This window comes from Lonchura striata, chromosome 3 (genome assembly GCF_046129695.1).
Source record: "Lonchura striata isolate bLonStr1 chromosome 3, bLonStr1.mat, whole genome shotgun sequence".
Taxonomy (NCBI): domain Eukaryota; kingdom Metazoa; phylum Chordata; class Aves; order Passeriformes; family Estrildidae; genus Lonchura; species Lonchura striata.
The window spans coordinates 47,253,280-47,271,607 of record NC_134605.1 but is presented as its reverse complement, the minus strand read 5'-3'; the positions used below and the strand labels follow the sequence as shown (position 1 = coordinate 47,271,607).

General features: G+C 35.2%; 1 protein-coding gene across 3 annotated transcripts in view; it reads right to left on the bottom strand.

The window, feature by feature from the left end:
• The window catches only part of FMN2 (formin 2), a 160,365-nt gene that overhangs the window by 16,709 nt on the left and 125,328 nt on the right, over positions 1-18,328 (bottom strand). For all 3 annotated transcript variants that reach the window (XM_077782124.1, XM_077782126.1, XM_077782125.1), the window contains one exon: positions 9,634-9,783. In XM_077782124.1, coding sequence (XP_077638250.1) covers positions 9,634-9,783 — 150 coding nt within the window. The remainder of the gene's footprint in view (positions 1-9,633; positions 9,784-18,328) is intronic.

The window sequence follows — 18,328 nt, the reverse complement described above, 5'->3', positions numbered from 1 at the left end:
CACTATCACCTCCTTGTACCTCATATTTATTGTGAGACAAACATATAAAAATTATGATTCAGTTTAAAGATAGCCTGCAAGATGAATAAGCAAGTTTCACTTCAGCATGCACACAGGAAAAAGAAACCAGACATGCTTAAAAACCCAAAAGACAGTGTGTTTTATCTACCTTCTAGACCAAAAGCCAGCCTGGCCACAACCTTATCAAGGCTTTGAGACTTTCTGTCATCATTCAATCCATTGAAGGGGTAGCCACTTCCTTGCTACTAAACATTAATAATTTTTTCTGAAGTATCTGTGGCAGACAGATTAATTTCTTACTGGCTCCATCAAGGCTTGGTTGCCTTACACTTCACTAGTGAGCTCTGTGACATGACAAATGTAATCACAGTGAGAGGACTGGAAAGTTACGGCTTAGATAGCAGAGCTGCTCGCAGAAATTTCCATTATAAACTCAGACAGATATTACTTTTACACTTGACAATATAGTTTATGAAAACCAAAAGACATTTTTTCTGCAGATATTCTGCATTTTTGAACAAAAAACAAGGCTGAAGCCGATACTCTTTATACTACCAAGTGCTTATTATCAGTTAAATAAAAGGAGTGTTGCCAAAATATTTTATGTAGCTTTGTCTGGGTTGAATATTGAGTTAAACTTCTTTATGATAATAATAGTACCTCTACATATAAAAACAAATAAAAAATCCTCCACTAAATTATCAAATGCCAAACATCTTTCAGATTTCAAGGGCAGAAAACTTTGAAACTCTCTACTTAAAACTCTCCCAGGTAATGTTCCTATATTTTATTCATTGACTAAAATATTGAAAATATTTTTTCACTAAGGGAGAAACCAATACATAAAACCCATAATGGAAAATTACAATTTCTAACATAAAAGTCAAATTTTAGAGCTTTACTAAAAGTTTTAGAGCTTTACTAAAAAGTCGCAATTTAGAGCTTTTACTTTCATGCCAATGGGGTTGAAGTGATGACACAGATATGATTCAGTAACTGACTGCAAAGACTTTATATAGATAAGAAGTACATTGTAATGAACCTGGTCCCCTCAAACAAGTGAATGAAACCTAACTTTAGCCAACCAACAGAGAGATAATGTATCAGACTATCCTGACATCCCTGCTAGCTTCTTGCATGGTTAATTTAAGGACCATGAGGCAGACAGTGGTTGTTGGAAAGACACAATGATTAATTATAATTTCACACAGAGGACCACAGACAAATAGATTAAAACACTGTAATTTGTCCACATAACATAGAAAATAATCTGTAGCAGGACTCTGAATAAGATACCTCCTCAGTCAACAGTTTAGATATTAGGGAATATATTTCACTTTTTTTTAGTGCGCATAATGTCAAATGGGCCTAAAATAAAGCTTCAAGGCCAACTGAAAAGAAAATGCAACTTTTCCATTTACAGAGTCTCACTGCCTTTCACCAAACACTTAAAAGTTTTATCAAAGTATTGTAATTCAGAAGTATTTAATTTCCTTTGGTTCTCTCTGGCAATCATGCACTTGATGATCTAGGGGTTCTTCTCTTCTCTATGAAGAGATATACAGATGTGAATAAATAAAATAAAGAGAATACTGTGTATTTAAAGATTATAATTTTAACTTTAAAGATAATTTCACATTGAAAATGTAATGAAATAAAAGAATTGAACTATTAAAGAATGGCTATGCTTTAACATAAAATGCAAATATACATATCCCCACTAAAATATATTTCATGACCTTTGTCATTAAGTTGTCTGAGTGACCAGTATTGCAGGCTGTTCCTGGCTACCTTCAGGCAATCTTTCATATCAAGATTGAAATTATTCTAAGAAAAGTTAGTCATCACCTTCCACTGTTTTTCTTGGAACTGAAGCCAGGTTGCTCTCACAGAAGCTAGCTACATTTGGGCAGTTTGGTTAGAAAATTTAACAGGAAATTATAAGGATAGGGAAGACAGCTAGAAAAACTGCTAACATAATCAGCGAGCAAAAGAAACTCATATGTGAACAGGAGTGTGAAACTCTGTTAGCTGTAACATGTTTTTAAGCAGCAGATGGGGTAAAAAGGCAAAAACCTAACTTGTAGAAAAGGGTAAGAAAAGTCTTGGTAAACAGACTACATGGATAAGATGATTCTTAAAGAGAATATGGAGACATACCCTGGACACAAGAGTTGCTATAATGGGTATGTTGGGGCTACTACATTGGATAATTGATAGCTACCAAATTGTAGTACAAGCAAATATGAAAGATGAATGAATAGAAGGGATCAATGAAGAGAAAATTAAAAAACCTGAAGTCAGCTGGAGAGACACAATATTAAGAGATCTCCAGTGCATGAGATGGGAAAGTAAGAGGCCTTGAACTTTGCTGCATGAGGTAAAAGGTGCCCATCCATCATTATGTAACAATTCAAAAATTACTTCAGACAGTACATAAGGAATTCCCCTGATAGTCCCTATATTGATTGCATAAAACATGCACAGAGCCATGCACTTATGCTTAATGGATGTTGCCATTTTGCCAACTCCATGAACTGGTTGGCAGACTGCTGGAGAAAAAGGAAGTTCACATCTTTGGTAGTTCAGGATCAGTCTGGGTTACAATAGGTTTTAAGCCTTTGTGAGCATTTCAAACGTTTAGGGGTCAATATTTAATGACAAATGCTGCTCATTTGTAAAACATTACAATGCTTTATTGCACCTCAAATGCCAAAGCGATCATTTTGCCTGGGAATAAAACCACTAACAAGTATAAATAGTGTAGTGCCTGACAAAAGTTCTTTTTAAATTTTTTAAATTATATAATTATTTTCACCAATATGCAAGTATCTATTGAATATGCAGCCCCTGTTTTTATCATACACAAATGTAATTCTTTAATCAAGAGGTGGTGAACAGGAAAAGGTTAAAAAGAGATTGAAAAGATCACATGGCAGAAATAATGGTATCCTATCCTCTCACTACACCTTTGACTATCACACCCAGTCTGACATTACAGCCATGAAAACAAGCTGTAAACTTCATTATGAAATGATGATTGTTAGCTACCTTCTTTTTATTTAAAACACACATTCTAGGATGCAACATAATGTGCCAGCATGATACAATACCATCACCAGACAGATACTACTCAAGAACCCTTGGCTGTTTATTTGGGGGCCATTATGGAATCCAACCTCACACAAGTCACAAAAATTAGGAAATATTACACATTTGGAACTAGTTTTTCTACTAGATCCTTCACTTTGTTTAAGTTTAATATTTGTAAGCACCAGTTGGCTCACGGCTGTAAATGGAAATATTTTTCCTGTCTTATAAAACACAGGATAGCTGAAAAATGTTAGACTAAGGTATTCAAAAGGATTTTCCACCAAAGATCCAGATTGAGATGTATCTCCAAATGCCTTTTTTCCCACAAACTTTTTCCTCAAAAGCAATGCTAAGAAATGAAAGTTCTGTTCACCCTCCCCTAACCAAAGTACGATGATGAATTAATAATAATAATAAAAAAACAAACAGAAAAATTAATTGCCAAAAATGCCTAAAGAAGAAGACAAACCATACATGTTGAACAACCTCTTTTATCTGGACAGCAAACAGTATCTTTGTGGGGTACTGCCTCACAGCTGGCTGCTGAATCTTTGGTGTGTTTAGGCTTTTAAAGTAGATTTTCCAGGGCCCATAACAGTATATTCTGATCAGAAAACTATTCAGGTTAACAATTTTGAAATACTCCCAAAAACTGAAGATCTGTGTAATTATTCAGTTGAATGTCATGTAAAATCATCTTCTGTTTTGAAATGTCATTATAACTGAGTTACAAACCTTTGCCTACCAGCATGCAGCTCAGTTGGTTAGAGTTTAATAAACACATTGAGATTAAAGCTTCCAAGAGACGTCAGCAAATGTATCTGCCCATGACTACTCACTAACATAACACTTGGAGCTTTTGGTTGGCATTACAGGAGCATGCCAAGCAAAATGTGACCCCACTAAACATACTCCACATGTTCATCATTTCCTTCTCATGTTGCAGTTCCATATACATTTTTCTTCTCTTTTCTTCCATCTCTGCATTTCTTTGCAAGTACCTATTCCCATGTCCCTCGATGTCTCACTCTCAAGTCTGACTCACTGGTTCATATTATAAGCGTTAAAAAAATATCCCTTAAATTACTCTGAGAGGACATTGCTCGTGCTATGGGATTTAATGCCCTCCTCTGCAAGCAGAAGTGGCAGCTTACCAATATGCTCCTCACTGTGCAACGTACAGATATCCCATGCCAGACTTTAAATTGCTCAACAGCAAGTTTTAAATCATCCTGCCGAGGAGTCTGTAGGGAGACATACCAGTCTTTCTGCAGAGGGAGATCAATGAGCTGTGGAGACACGCTGGCCAGGAATCTCCCTTTCATCTAGATATACACAGTGTGACACACCAGGTGCCAGCTTAACTGCTATTCTTACGGGAATGGGCAACTTCTGCATTTGAGAGACGAGTGCATTTTTCTGAGTTTATAGATTATTTTTAATGTGTCAAAGATTTATCGCGGGAGTTAAAGGGTTGAATAGAGTCAGCCAAAAGAAATTTTCAAGCTTAGTGTGATGCAAGATATCAGGGACTTACAGAATTTTACCATCGTGTTGATCCTGCTTATGAATTCTCCTCTGCTGGCATCCCTGACACAGCCTCTGCTCAGCAAGACAACTCTTAGTAAAGGCAAGGCCCTTTGTGTACCTTATACCCACATTTACAAGGCTCACGCTCTCTCCTCCTCCAGCTTTCCCATCTAGAAATACAACTAATACAAGGTAAATCTTTGCCAAGTTGCTCAGGCCCTCTAGAACAGCAAACAGTCTGAAGAGAGGGAAACACATCCAGAGCTGAAGAGGACTAACAAATGTGAACACCTCACTCGCACCCAGAGAAAGGGAACAGGGAACTGTGGCCCTGCATACGAGCTTCTGCCACCTCACTGATCCTTCTGTAGTAAGGTCTGAACTGGTATCTGAGCTGATAATATTGATACTAACATTTGATAGCAATGAAACTTTAAAACATAAAATTTCTTAAAGGACTCACTGCTTTTTGCTACTGTAATGAGCCAGGGTCTATTCCATGGTTATAAAGAAATGATGTAGTCCTAAAGGTGAATCATTGCTGTCCAAAGCAATACGAGATTTTCTGATAGATAACTGTATATTTTTATATTTTATTTCCAGGACTAGCAGTTGCTTAGCTTTTCAGTTTTTTAGAACATGTCAAGACTTCCCTCTTGGGATGTTGCTTCATGAGCTCTTTTTATCTTTCATTCTTAGGACAGGGTATCTTTTCCTGCTTAGTAGGAACATGGTAGGGTCTGGGCAACAATCTGCAGGCCTTTGCTGGATGTCACGACAAATAAAAATAATTTTTGCTCTCACAGAAGTGCTAGACTGGAATAGTGCACTTAATATTGACTACATCTAACTCAGAAACATAAATAAATGTTTTTAGAAGATAAAGAAAGAGATTAATGGGGAAAAGACTGATACATTTATAGGTCAGCTTGTAAAATACACTTTTTTTTTCAAAACAGGAGGGAAAACTAGGCATTTGTAGATTGGTAGTCTGATTGCCTAAGAGTTTTTCTATGTAGGGGAGACTTTTGCAGAGCTGTTACTGCAGCTATGCATTATCTATGTATTTAGAGAGTAATGTGCATCTGTCGGTATGCAACACCTCAATTTAATGTATAGATAATAAAGTTGCTGAACAGGAACCTTGTGAAGTTCAAAATCATACTCTCTCTTTTCAAACATCAAAAACTATTAGGGAAACTATGTCAGCTCTTCTAGTCTTTCTTGCTGATTAAGCACAAAATGTAGGCTACACTGACAGTAAACCTCTTAATAGTTTGCAAAGTCTGAATGAAAACCATAGACTATGACTGACACAGTATAAATGTATTTGAAGGACAAGGACAATGACAACAACAACACAACTGGAAAAATTCAAAACATGCCCCATTAAGTTTGATTATGGCTTTCCTTTTCTTGAGGGCTTTTCTGACTTTTTTTGGGCAGCTTTTTGTTTATTTTGGATTTTTTTTTGTAAAGTTGCTTCATCAGAAAGTAGTATTTGAAAATTTTCACTTAAAAGGATATATATTTAGGATAGATATATCATCAGAAACATCACCCAACAAAATATAATCAAAAAGTTTATAAACAACACAAATTCAATTTCTAATGGAATGATCTAGTTAGCCTTAATTGCAGTGTGACGACAAAAAATAGTACTGGTCAGAAAGCGTCTTGGCAGACCTATGCTTTTACTGTAATTTTCAGATGCATTTTTCTTTTTATATCTACTGTATTTAAAAGTTTATAATGTATAATTTCCCCTACAGATGGTATTTTCTAGTTCTGCTTTACTTCAAGTGAGAGAAGACTGAAAGCAGTAGAAAACTTCAGAAAAATTAATTGTTCTTAACTTTGTATTTCCTTATGAGAAGATGAGAAAAGAAAAATGGTGCAAAGTCTGACACTTCAGTGTTTATCTTTTGCATATAAATGCCTTGCAAACCAATATGCAAGTTGAAATGCCAAGTGAAAAGTGTTTAAAATAAGAATCGTCTGACTGCTTTTGTTAAAACATACATGCTTAACCTATTACTAACAAAATGTAGTACTACCTTTGGAAATACCATCTATGAAAATCTTTTGGTTAAATTGTAAAGGAGTAAATAAGACACATGTTTGTAGAGTCTAAATAAGGAACAGACTCTATTAGCAGTCCATATGGGGCACAAAATATTCTAGAAAAACCCAAAGCAACCAGGGGTTGATAAAGATGATCAAGCTAAAAAAGACAAGGCAATAAAACTATACATTTTATAAATTATTATTTTAAATAAAGTATGTTCCATGAGCCAGAAACCTGGTCAATAGCTCACTAAGGTGGCATACCATAGTCTTTGAAAATGTCTCACCATATCTGATACTTGATTATGCTGCCAATGAACAATTACAGAAAGTTTCTATCATCATTAATATTTTAGCCTGCTCCTCAGATTTATCACCAGAAAACAATTTCAAGAATTTCCAGTTTTCCCCTTTTTCCAATTTCTTCCCTTCCCCCATTTTCCTAAATGTCCCCCTTTTCCCTAAAGGGGAAAATCCACTTTCTTGAAATGATTATTTATATTTTAGTGGCAATAGGCAGTTTTCAGACTTTTGTCACCTAAAGCTCTCTTGATCTAGGCTGAGATTTTGAAAACCATCATGATGTACATTCTTACACTTCTATGCAATGTGCATTTTTCCATTTAGGTTTTTCTCCTTTGATTTCTCAATACCAAGACACCTTCATAGCACACCATCTTGTCTTTTATTAAGAGAGACAGAAATGTGAAATCAAGAAAAAAAGTCTAACAGACAACTTTAGATATCAGGTTGAACTATGATTGGAGAAAAGGTATTTTCTGTGCAAAGGCTTTGGTAAGACAGTTGTTTAACCAAAGAAGATTCTTAATTTTCAGGAAAATGATATGTCTTACTTGAAAAACTGTTACTCTTACTGCTAATTTGACCAAAACATTCAAATTCCTAAAAAGCAATGAAGAGAGCTTGACTTTGCCAGATCTGACCCAGCAGCACTGTACCAAAGATCTGAGAGTTGAGCACAACAATCAAAAGTCCCCGAAGTCTAAACCCTGCCTGCCTCCCCTGAACAAATGAAATAGAGAGGAAGATTTAGACTTGGTGAGGCAAGTAAAAGTTAAAATTCAAACCAAAAATCTACTTGTGACTTTCAGGATGTATTATTTTTAGTCTTAATTTCAGTGACTTCCTCGACTGAAGTTAGACAGTCCTGTCTGTCCTCCTGGGAAAGCCTCCTTCAACCCAGCAGTTCCGAATCCAGGTCTGAACAACAGTCCCCCTGCTGTTCTTCCAAGGGATCTCCCAGTTTCTTTTCCTATTGGAGGTCCTTCTCACTGCCCTTTCCCTTCCCTGTCACATCTTGCCCCTGCAGACATTTTGTAGGTTATTCATGTTCAGTTCCTTTCAGGCTAAAACCATCCTTGCCCTAGAAGGGACAGACAGGCAGACAGCTTTTTTCTCTGCTGCTTCAACACATCTTCTTAATATACATGTACACTGAACTCAAAGAGGGTCAAATGATTTTATCTCAATCCCATTCTTCTCCTAAGTTTTAGATGTCTAAGGAGAAAGGAGCTTTGTGCTAATTTAGTTAATGTTCCTGTGAGAAACCTCTGGAGGATTTTTGGACTTTTTTTTAAAGAAAAATAGCTTAGTATTTTGAAATAAAAGGACATTTTGCTTAAATCCTTTTCTAGAAAATATACAACACTAAATTAACCTGTATTAACTAGGCAGTTAAATCATTGTATCAAAGATATTATTTAACTGTCACTTAAATTAGTTTCAAAGAGATACACTTAATTACATAAAATTAATTCAGACAGTCAGTAATATGAACGAGATCCCCAGAGATCTGCTCTGCTGTGTTAACATTTGCACCATGCTCTTGCTATAGTAGCAGAATCCAGTTTTTTTTCACTGTGAGACTTCATATTCAAAAATGTACCCACTTCCAGCAAATATATATGGTATACACGACATTGACTATGTCAATGACTAGGTGCCTCAGGAAAGTTTTCAGTAGCTTTCCAAACCAGTAGTCAGACGTCTGTGACAATTACATAGGATAAGTACACTTGAAAAAAGGGTCTGTTCTTGTCAAATTACCTAATAACAGGCTGATGTCAATAATTAATGAATTTAAAGCTTCAATCCCACCAGTGTTTACACTCAGATGTAGCTTCAACTCCAGCTGCTAACAGTTGTAAGATTATATAACAATGCTTATAATTAACATGTTTGCATATGTTTAATTTTTCCTTATATTACATTTATTACTTTTTAAACAACAGATTAATTCTTGGCATAATTTTTACAAAGGGTGACCACAATGGAGTATCTACATGCAGATGAGTTGAGACTTCATTAGTCTTCTAAAATATGGATCAGACACCTTGGCTGATTTTCAAAGCTACCGTCTCCTTTCTTTATGCCATATTATACCATGCGTGCTCTTGTGTACCCCATCGCCCAGGCTGTGATTTACAATACGATTCAATCTGAGTCTTTTTTTAACACAGGGTTGACTTATTCCTTCTGTCTTCCTTTATCCCAACATTGTCAAACAAATATTTACAATGTGCCATGTCTTAGTGCCTTGACTTTTCTTTGACTAAATATGCTAATGAAAATCTTTAATCAACTTTCAAGCCTTAAGTCTTCCATTGCTTGGATTCCTAGTATCATAGTAGTTACATGCTGTGCCAAAAACACTGTTCAGGTAATGGACCCAAAAAACTTTAGCACAAGCTGGTATTAAAATTCCATCCAAAAATTAGGATGACTGGGGGGTTGGGGGTGGTGAGGGTGGGTGTCATGATCTGTTAAAAAAACAAAACCTGAGAAAACTCCAAAAGGCATTGAATAGGTTGTGTGCTAATGAAGTGTGGCTGACTGGTTTCTGTGTGATTGCTCCCAATAACATTCTTTGAGAAAAGCCTTTGAACAAACAAACAAATGTACCTTTCTTGAAGAATAAGTTTGTTTTCCTTCTTCCAGAAGTCTTTGAAGTCAGAACTGAATTCATGCCAAATACTGAAGAAAGAATGTGGGGACACCTCCTTCTCACCCATTTTTGGTTTCATAGAGAAATAGGCTGTAGTTTCCAAAAAGCTGTCAAAGAAAGCAGAAATAGCAAATGCTTCAGTACCCACTGATGTATTTTTTTTTTTTTTACTTGACACTGAAATAGTATTTAATTATTCTTGGTAGCAGATCTAAAATAAAAAAAAAAATAGAAAAACAGTTCTGAGCTCTTCACATATAAGTAGGTACACAACATAAGATGGTTCTTCATTAAAGTTGGGATCTGGGATTTAGCACAGTTTCTAGTTTTGACCAAAGTATTTTCCATTTGAAAAGCTAAAATGAACACACTGTCTACAGCCCTGAAAATCCAGATATCCACATCAACCCATATACTGCTTTTCTCTTGTGTTTAAAGCTGTTTTCAAAACACAGAGTCAAAACCCATAGAGAACTGTAAATAAACTTCTTCAAGTTCTGTTAGGTCTGTGCTACAACACAATAGCTTTGGCTGGAGACTACACAGAAATACTAAAACTCAATATTAAAACCTACTTTGTACTAAACAAGAAATGATGCAACAGAAAACTTGGCCCAGGAACACCTGTGCTAGAAAACAGGTGCTCATTGTGACTACCAGAACAATCCAACAATCCCTTCTGAGCACAGTGAGAGTAAAACTAGTGTAGCAAACACGTAAGCTGTTCCTCAAGTAAAAGCTACTCCTGAAATGCAAAAGGTTGTATTTCCCACACTGAGTGAGGATTGTGACTGCAACCAAAATTTAATGTATTTCTGAGTTTGAACTGCTTCTTTTTTTTATTTCAGGAATGTTACAGGAAGATTCAGAATAATTTTTTTTTTAAACTTTGCTTGATTAACTATTAGACCGTTTTGTTTTTTCATTATATGTTTTGTAAACACTAGAGATTTTAAGAATGTTTTCCTGATCTCATGCTCAACATCTAAGCCACTGGGTAATTGGTTATTTTATGAAAAATGCAATAGAAAATTCTCACTTGAAATACAATGGTAGGTGCTTTGCTCACTATTAATTGACTCCTATGAGAATTTTCTCTGAATCGTACATCACAGTTTTAATATTTTAATTATGGGGGAAAATCTAATTCCAACTAAATAGATCGAAATGTAATTTTAGTCAAAGTTATATCTTCATTCACGGATTATGATGGTGAAAATAACATACAAAGATTCAACCATTCACATTGTGATCACTCTCACAAATGCTGCAAGAAAATGTTTACCCTAAATCTCAAACCTGGGTATTTCAGTTGTTTTGTCCAACCTGAAAAATAAGCATCTACATATATTATCATACTGCTGAATAAAAAAGCCTACATCTTAAAAATTTAACAATTTACCAATAAAATTTTACATCACATTTTTTTCTCCTTATTTTCAATTCATTTTTCCATCTGCTGAAGACAACTGAAGATGTTGAGCAACAAAGATGTAGCACATAAAAATATAGAAAACATTCTCATTTTTAAACCCATGACATTTGGTACTCAAACGCCATCTTACCTGATCATGTAATTTCTTCAGCTCTCTCAGCCTGCCATGGCACTCTGTTCTTTAACTCAGTGTTTAGTCAATAAATGCCTTTTTTTTTTTTTTTTTGGCTGGGTTCTGTTGTGGGTTTGGTTTAGGTATTTTTTTCAAATTATTTATTAATTATTAACTCTACTGATTAAAATACTCCATTTTATTTACATTTTCCCCACATTTTTATACTGGGAAAGGTATCTATCATCTATCCTCTGATTCCACAGAATCATTCATAAAGAATATCCCTAAAACTGCAGTCAGCTGCACTGTTTTGAACTTCTTCCTATTGTCACATATTTTCAACTTTTTGCAAGACTGCAAATGTTATCAGGGAGGTATTTTTTCTCCCAGTCTCTTCCCCCGGACTTACAGTTCTGCAAATGGCTAGTAGGGAAATCATATCAAAGGCTCATTTGAATTTTCAGAGTGAGCTGACAATATTTTTGGAGAAAAGTGAGGAATAAAGAACAAGAGAGAAATCTTGAGGCATCAGCAGTCACTTATTTTTTAAGAAGCTCTCTGAATGAAGTCCATTAATGATTTACAAAACAAAGAAAGATTTTCATATAAGAAACCTTGTTTTGAGAAATGTACCCTCAAAACATTTTGCAAATGACAATGATGAGAAAAGAATTTGACAGGGAATGGCCATACCAAATAATGCTTTAATATATGAGAAAATGAGCTAGAATTCTACCACAAGAAAACATCCCAAGAAACAGCAAGCCAAACAAAATGAAATTCATACTGTATAAGGGAATGCTCAATTAAAAAAAAAAAAAAAAAAAAAAAAAAGATAAAGAGCGCTAACATCTATTAGAGATGCAAAGACTTCCACTGCTCTTCAATTATTCCAACTATCCTCTGAGAGCAGGAGATAACCAGTGTTTCTTCCCTGATGACTGAAAACCTTCCTGAGGACTACTTGTATAACCATTACAAACTTACACATTCATACAGCTGTGTCTAACAGCTGTAACATAATTACTAGGTTTATAGAAAGCAGAGAAATGCTCATACAGGTTGCCTGACTCCCTAGCAGTTAGTTTGGCAGGTAAGGAAAATTAGCTGTCTGTGAAATGTGAAACAGCAGCAGCATAGCAGGTTGTCATTGTTAGTATGTGACACCTTTCTAATGCCCAATAACAATGCACAAGACATCAGCTGCAACACAGTAATACTTCAGGGTGTAAATCTCCATGAATCAAATATTTTTTTCCATACATGCAGATCAGTCAAGACAGTTGCCATGTTTTTTCCAACCAGAGGTCTACTCTTCTTTAGCATTAAAGTCTCTTAGAGTTCATTTAGAAGACATATGGAAACCTGCTTGCTATACATTTGATGCTGTGATTTTTGTAGACAAAATGGCATATTTCACACATGAAATATAAAGCAAATAAAGCAAATCCAAATGCATCAAACAGTAAAACATGGAGAGCAATAAATCCTCTCTGCTGCCATGGTCTTTGAATATCTGATTTGGAAATGTTTACATATGTCAAACTAGACATATCTCAAGGCTGATTCCAGGAGGGGACATGCATTTTAAATACAAAGAGAAATTTGGATGATATTGCCATAGCCCCAAGACTAGATACAATCCTTTCAGACTTCAGCCAGGCAGAAACTATCTTAAATATATCTGGTCTTTGCTCTGGGACAAGCCATCAAATTTTCCTTTTCATTCTTTAGCAGATTTTGAAACAAAATATCTGAAAATATCATTGTTACTATTCCTAACTGTGCATCACATAGATATTTTTAATCAAATAAGGAACTAGTTATCAAAAGTCTTTTGTTCTATACTCAATTTCTGCATCATACAACCTTGGGAAGCTCATCTGACCAGTTTCAATTCATTTCCCCTATCTGCAAAGCTAAACATTTATTTTGAAACAAGTATTGCAAAGGCTGTTTAGTGTCCATTTCTCAAGTGAAAAGGTTTATATTTACACATACTCTTTCTGAGAGTCTTAATGAAAATAATGTACATTAGAGAAGATCTTGAGTCATGAAAGAGGGAAAGAAGGGCATGCAGTTTAGGGATTAAAAGAGATAAAGGAGGGCACTGCCTTCGCTTCTAACAGCCTGACTTTTCAAGCATGATTAAAAATAAGACAGTGATCACACTATCATCTCATCCAGACATGGTAAAAGCCAAAAATCTTTAAATGGATTTCGACTGGGTTTCTACCCTCCATGTTGGCCCTGGAGGAGAATTAAATAACACCATCTTTCTCAAAACAATGGAAGAGTTGCTCATCTCTGACAGGTAAGGAAGGAAATAAGATCAGGAAAGATGGTTAGTTCCTCTTCTTCCTTTCTTGTCTTCTAATGTCTTTGGTTCAAGTGTTTGAGTAATTCAGAAAAATCACTTCTGACTGATGTCTGAACTCACTGCTTACTCAAATGTGGAAATTTTTTTGACTTTTATGTGTGCTCCCTTGAGTACAACTATGAGTCTATGAAAGAGATTTTTCAATTTGGAAGGAAGAAAGAAACTGATATGCTAACAGCCAAATCAAATTTAATGAAAAATAAAATAAGCTATTCACATTGCAAATAGTTAATTGACAGCAATACTAGCTAATAGATCTGATCCATTAGGAATATTTTAAGATCAGGTATGGATTATTCAGCTTTTTTCCCATTCAATTCTGAAAATGGCTAGCACAAAGTTGCAGACAATAATTCCAATTCAAGTCTGCTGTCTGGGATGCACTGGCTGGTTTATAAATGTGTACAAAAGCAAATCAATAATACTAAGACAGCAGGAGTTTCATCTCAGCATTATTTGATCAGGCTTCCTTGGCCAAACAAATAGCAAAGTAACCATAGGTGCAGACATGTCCTGGCTGACCTTTCTGAGAAATGCTGAACATACACACAAACATACACACATGTATCTGGTTTCCCCACGCAGCAAACTAAATCACCTGCAAGTGTGAAGATTGGTTCCAATGTGGATTTAAAAGCAGAAGAAAACATTTATATTCTGCATAATATTCTTCTGTTTTATAGACTATGTATTTTGGTTGAAGTTTGAACATGGATATGCTTTTCTCTTTTGGCTTTATAAATCTCTAAGCAGCATCTAGGTACATTACTGATAAAGAACAGTGCAAATGGTGTAACTTGTTACTTTTGTGAAGGAGTTGTGTTTCAGAAGCAGCACTAAATCAGGCTGAAACTACTAAAGTACCTTTTAGTTCAATTAAACTCACAAATAAAATTTAGAACTAAGCACATTCTACCAAAAGAAAGAAGGTAAATGGGGAAGAAAAGACTGTATGTGCCCCCTACTACTTTACCTGACATGAGTTGATGGGCATGCAAGCCTTTTCACAGTGTCCATCCTGAACTGTTGTCCACATACAGAAGGTGAGTACTTTCTTATATTAAAACTTAACTTTCTTATATTAAAAAGAAAGTTGTGATAATATGCCAGTTTAAATTAGCTTCCAGAATCATTAATCTCATCTTTGCCAATTTATATTGTGTAACTATGTATTTTGTAATATTTTTCCTTAGAAAACAAAGGTCTCAAGAGATTTTTTTCTTCCCTCTAAAAAAAAAATCTGCCAAACATTTGCAATGTTTTGAATCCTAAGTCATCTCCCTCATGGCCTGGTCCCTTGCCTCCTATAAATTCATATTAAACAGAAACACTTTTTATTGCTTCCACCATATAAAAATTAGCAGCTTCAGTAACAGAAAAAAAATCCCTCTACCTTTGAAGCAACATGTTTTTTCTCCCAACAAAAGCTCAACAAAAAAGCATCCAACATTAGTAACAGAAAATTATGTTTTGACAGGCCAGTCTGTCTTGCTCATGAAAATTTTAACACACTCCCTCCCACTTCACTAATGCTTTACAACTTTAGTGATCATATACAATGATCAATATTATCAGTTGTACATAATTATTGGTGACACAAATGCAGAACTTCCATAGTTTATACTAATGGCAGCACACCCTGTAACTGAATGCTTTTGCATAGTACAGAACCGTGACACAGACTGCTAAATTCAATAGGTATTAGGATTAAAGCTTTGCACTTAAACATTCTGGGGAAAATAAAATTTTAGGAAGACTGATGATCTCAATGTGTTAACAGTGAATAAACCCTATTTCAATCTGAATTTAAACTGCTATTCCAGACTCCTCTATTTACTTAGTTCTATGGGAGAGTATTTCTTTATTCCTGTCTTTCAGGAACAAAGTGCCTCATAACAGCAGGTTGCAAACCAGCAAAATAAAATGGCCATAACTAAATTCGGCAAACCGAACCTTTTTGGTGACAAAAAAACTGTGCTGAAAAAGCCATTCTGCATATACTGAGTCATATTCCGACCATTTGAAAATCAAAGATGAGGAAATGTAGGTTAGAGGTATTTTTGCTACCTTCTTTACATCAGATGCAAAGCATTTTTCAGCTACATCTCACCCAGTAACTGGGGTTTATGTGAACCTAAATTTTGCTGTGAATATTATTGGTCATATTTACATTCAAGAATATTTTTTAGTATAAAATATGAATTGAGACAATGCGTTAGAAACAGAACTAACTTTTTGTCTTGTCTTTACCTCTGATATTGTATTCTAATGGTCCACTCCAAGAAAAAAAATCTAAAAATCAAGCATTTTTTAGCATGAGTCTTCAAAGGCATTTTTTTGTTGCATGCACTTTTCCCATGAATTTTAAAATTACAATTTTATAACAGTTCAAACTTTCTCCCAAAGCCTTGGCTTGAATTAGTTAAAGTTCTCTAGATGCATTGGTGTTAGCTGCAACCCACTGTTACCTGAGTACCTTGCATAAATGTATAGGCTCTCTATCTTGGACTTTAATGCTTTTAATTCATGTTAGCATGGATATCATGCCCATGCCTGCCAGACATATGGCTAACTCTGTGCTAAGATAGACAAAGGCAATTTGAGCATGTGTAAAACAATACCATGTAATTTTGTGCACTGGAGAGTCAGGCCCAGTAACATATCCAAGAGAAGACTATTTTTCTCTCTTAAAAAGACAAACATGTGAGCTTCAAACATATTAAATAACCCTTGTTTGGCTGAACTTGAAGAAATAATAAGGTGCTGTTAGACAAAGAATACAGTGGTAAAATGAACTTCAACAGTAGCGGTCTGACAAAAAAGCTGCTGCCTCAGTGCTGTAAGAAACAGCTAAAAAGCCTCATGTGAAAGGCCAGCTTGAATTAAGATCTTTCTATTAACACTCCTCATGCTCATAGAGGCCTTCTAAGCAATCATTATTACTTAAAAAGGTTATAATTACCTAAGGAAATAGTCTAGAACTGTTGTGCACTAAATATTGTGTTATTGTGGTTTTTCAATTTATTGATTACAGGCTCAGCCTTGTAATCTGCCTGCTGTCATGGTGTGGCTCATTTCTATAACTGAAATTCATGAAGAAGCATCATCAGGGTTATCTAAGAAAATAATAATTATATAATGGACTAATATTTTTTTTTTTAAATCTAGAGCATATTATTTAGATATCTAGATGGAAACCACACACGTTTTACAAAATTTCAGGTATACATAAGATAAACTCATCTTTAAAACTACAATGCAGCATAGATAAAATTTTATATATGTGCATTAACAAAAATACACTTTAAATATAGCAAGTGAAATGAATGTACAGGATTTGTTTTTTTTTTTTTTTTACATAATCATAATAATTTATATTATGCTGCTCAAGTCAAATTTAGGTTTCAGTTTCTATTCTTTGAAATTTTATTCTTTATAGAATAAAAATGGCCTGACATACTTGGGTATTATAGAACATCCTAGAATTTTAAAGATCTTTTGATGTAGTTTCACCTTAACCCTTTGTGGTTGCTCTGGAGAGCATTCTTAATTCGGTGTGTAAGAGCTCTTTCCTTAAAATGCATTCACTCATATCATCATGGCCAGCACAACTATGAATAGAAGAAATTGAACCTTTGCTGAAAACAGAACTGTTCATGGGGGTTTTCATATTCTTAAAGTCAATTACGGAAAATCCCATTACAGGAAATTGAAAGACTTCAAAATCTGTCTTGATGAACTGTCAGGTTGGAAAGGTCTTTATTTGAATTTTTCAAACTTTAAGCACTTGAAGTTCAAGTCATCCCAATATATTCTCTGAGAACTGAAAGAACCTTTGAGTAATGAGTACAGAAAATGGGCAGCATTTTCTAAAAGGATTGCCTAAAAGGTGAAAAGGTGACAGCCACTGAAATGAATAGAAATATAGTATTAAATAACCATATCAACTCTGAGTTTGTGAATCATCAATAGTCACACATCCATGCAAAGTTAGAAAAAACATATTCCTTTGGCTAAAGAAACCTATCTCATGTCTGGAGGAGCTGTTCCTATTCCTTCCAAGAAGGCTTTATGGGGTTTCTGGTCTGGGGTGACCATGCCCCTGTCATTTTCTTTAGGAGAAGGCAGGATGTTTTACCTCCTCCACAGACTGATTAAGGTAGAACTACCTTTCAGGCAGCAACTGAGAAAAGCAGCAGGTGAAGTTATTTCATGAGAAGCTCTCATTTAAGACATAGTACAGAAGGGATCCAGCCCAGTGAAGCTGTTTCTGAATTAGCTTGTTAAAGCAGTCAAGAAACAAAGCACGAGGCCAAGGAACAAACCAAGGAAGAGCAAAGAGACAATGCTTTTTTTCCTAGTCACCTAATCTCCATATTAGAAAACTACAGTGGAATTTCAGCAGTAGGCTGAAGCAATCCCTATATCATGGATCAGCTTGTGGATGGCAGCCTTCCATCACCTGGAAATTGTTATGGAAGGAATGACCTATATTGTACAGATTATTACTGGATAGTTCCCAGATGAGTTAACACAGCAGTTGTGACCTAATTAAAGCCCATCCCTGACGTTCTGCTTTTCTATTTGCATATACATGACAACAGCAACATAATATTTTAATACTTAAAGTAAATTGTAATATGCAGCAAGGAAGAAAGGAACAACTCCAGTGGCAAATCAGCATAAGAGAGTAAAAGAGACATGTTATCCACATTTAAGTCA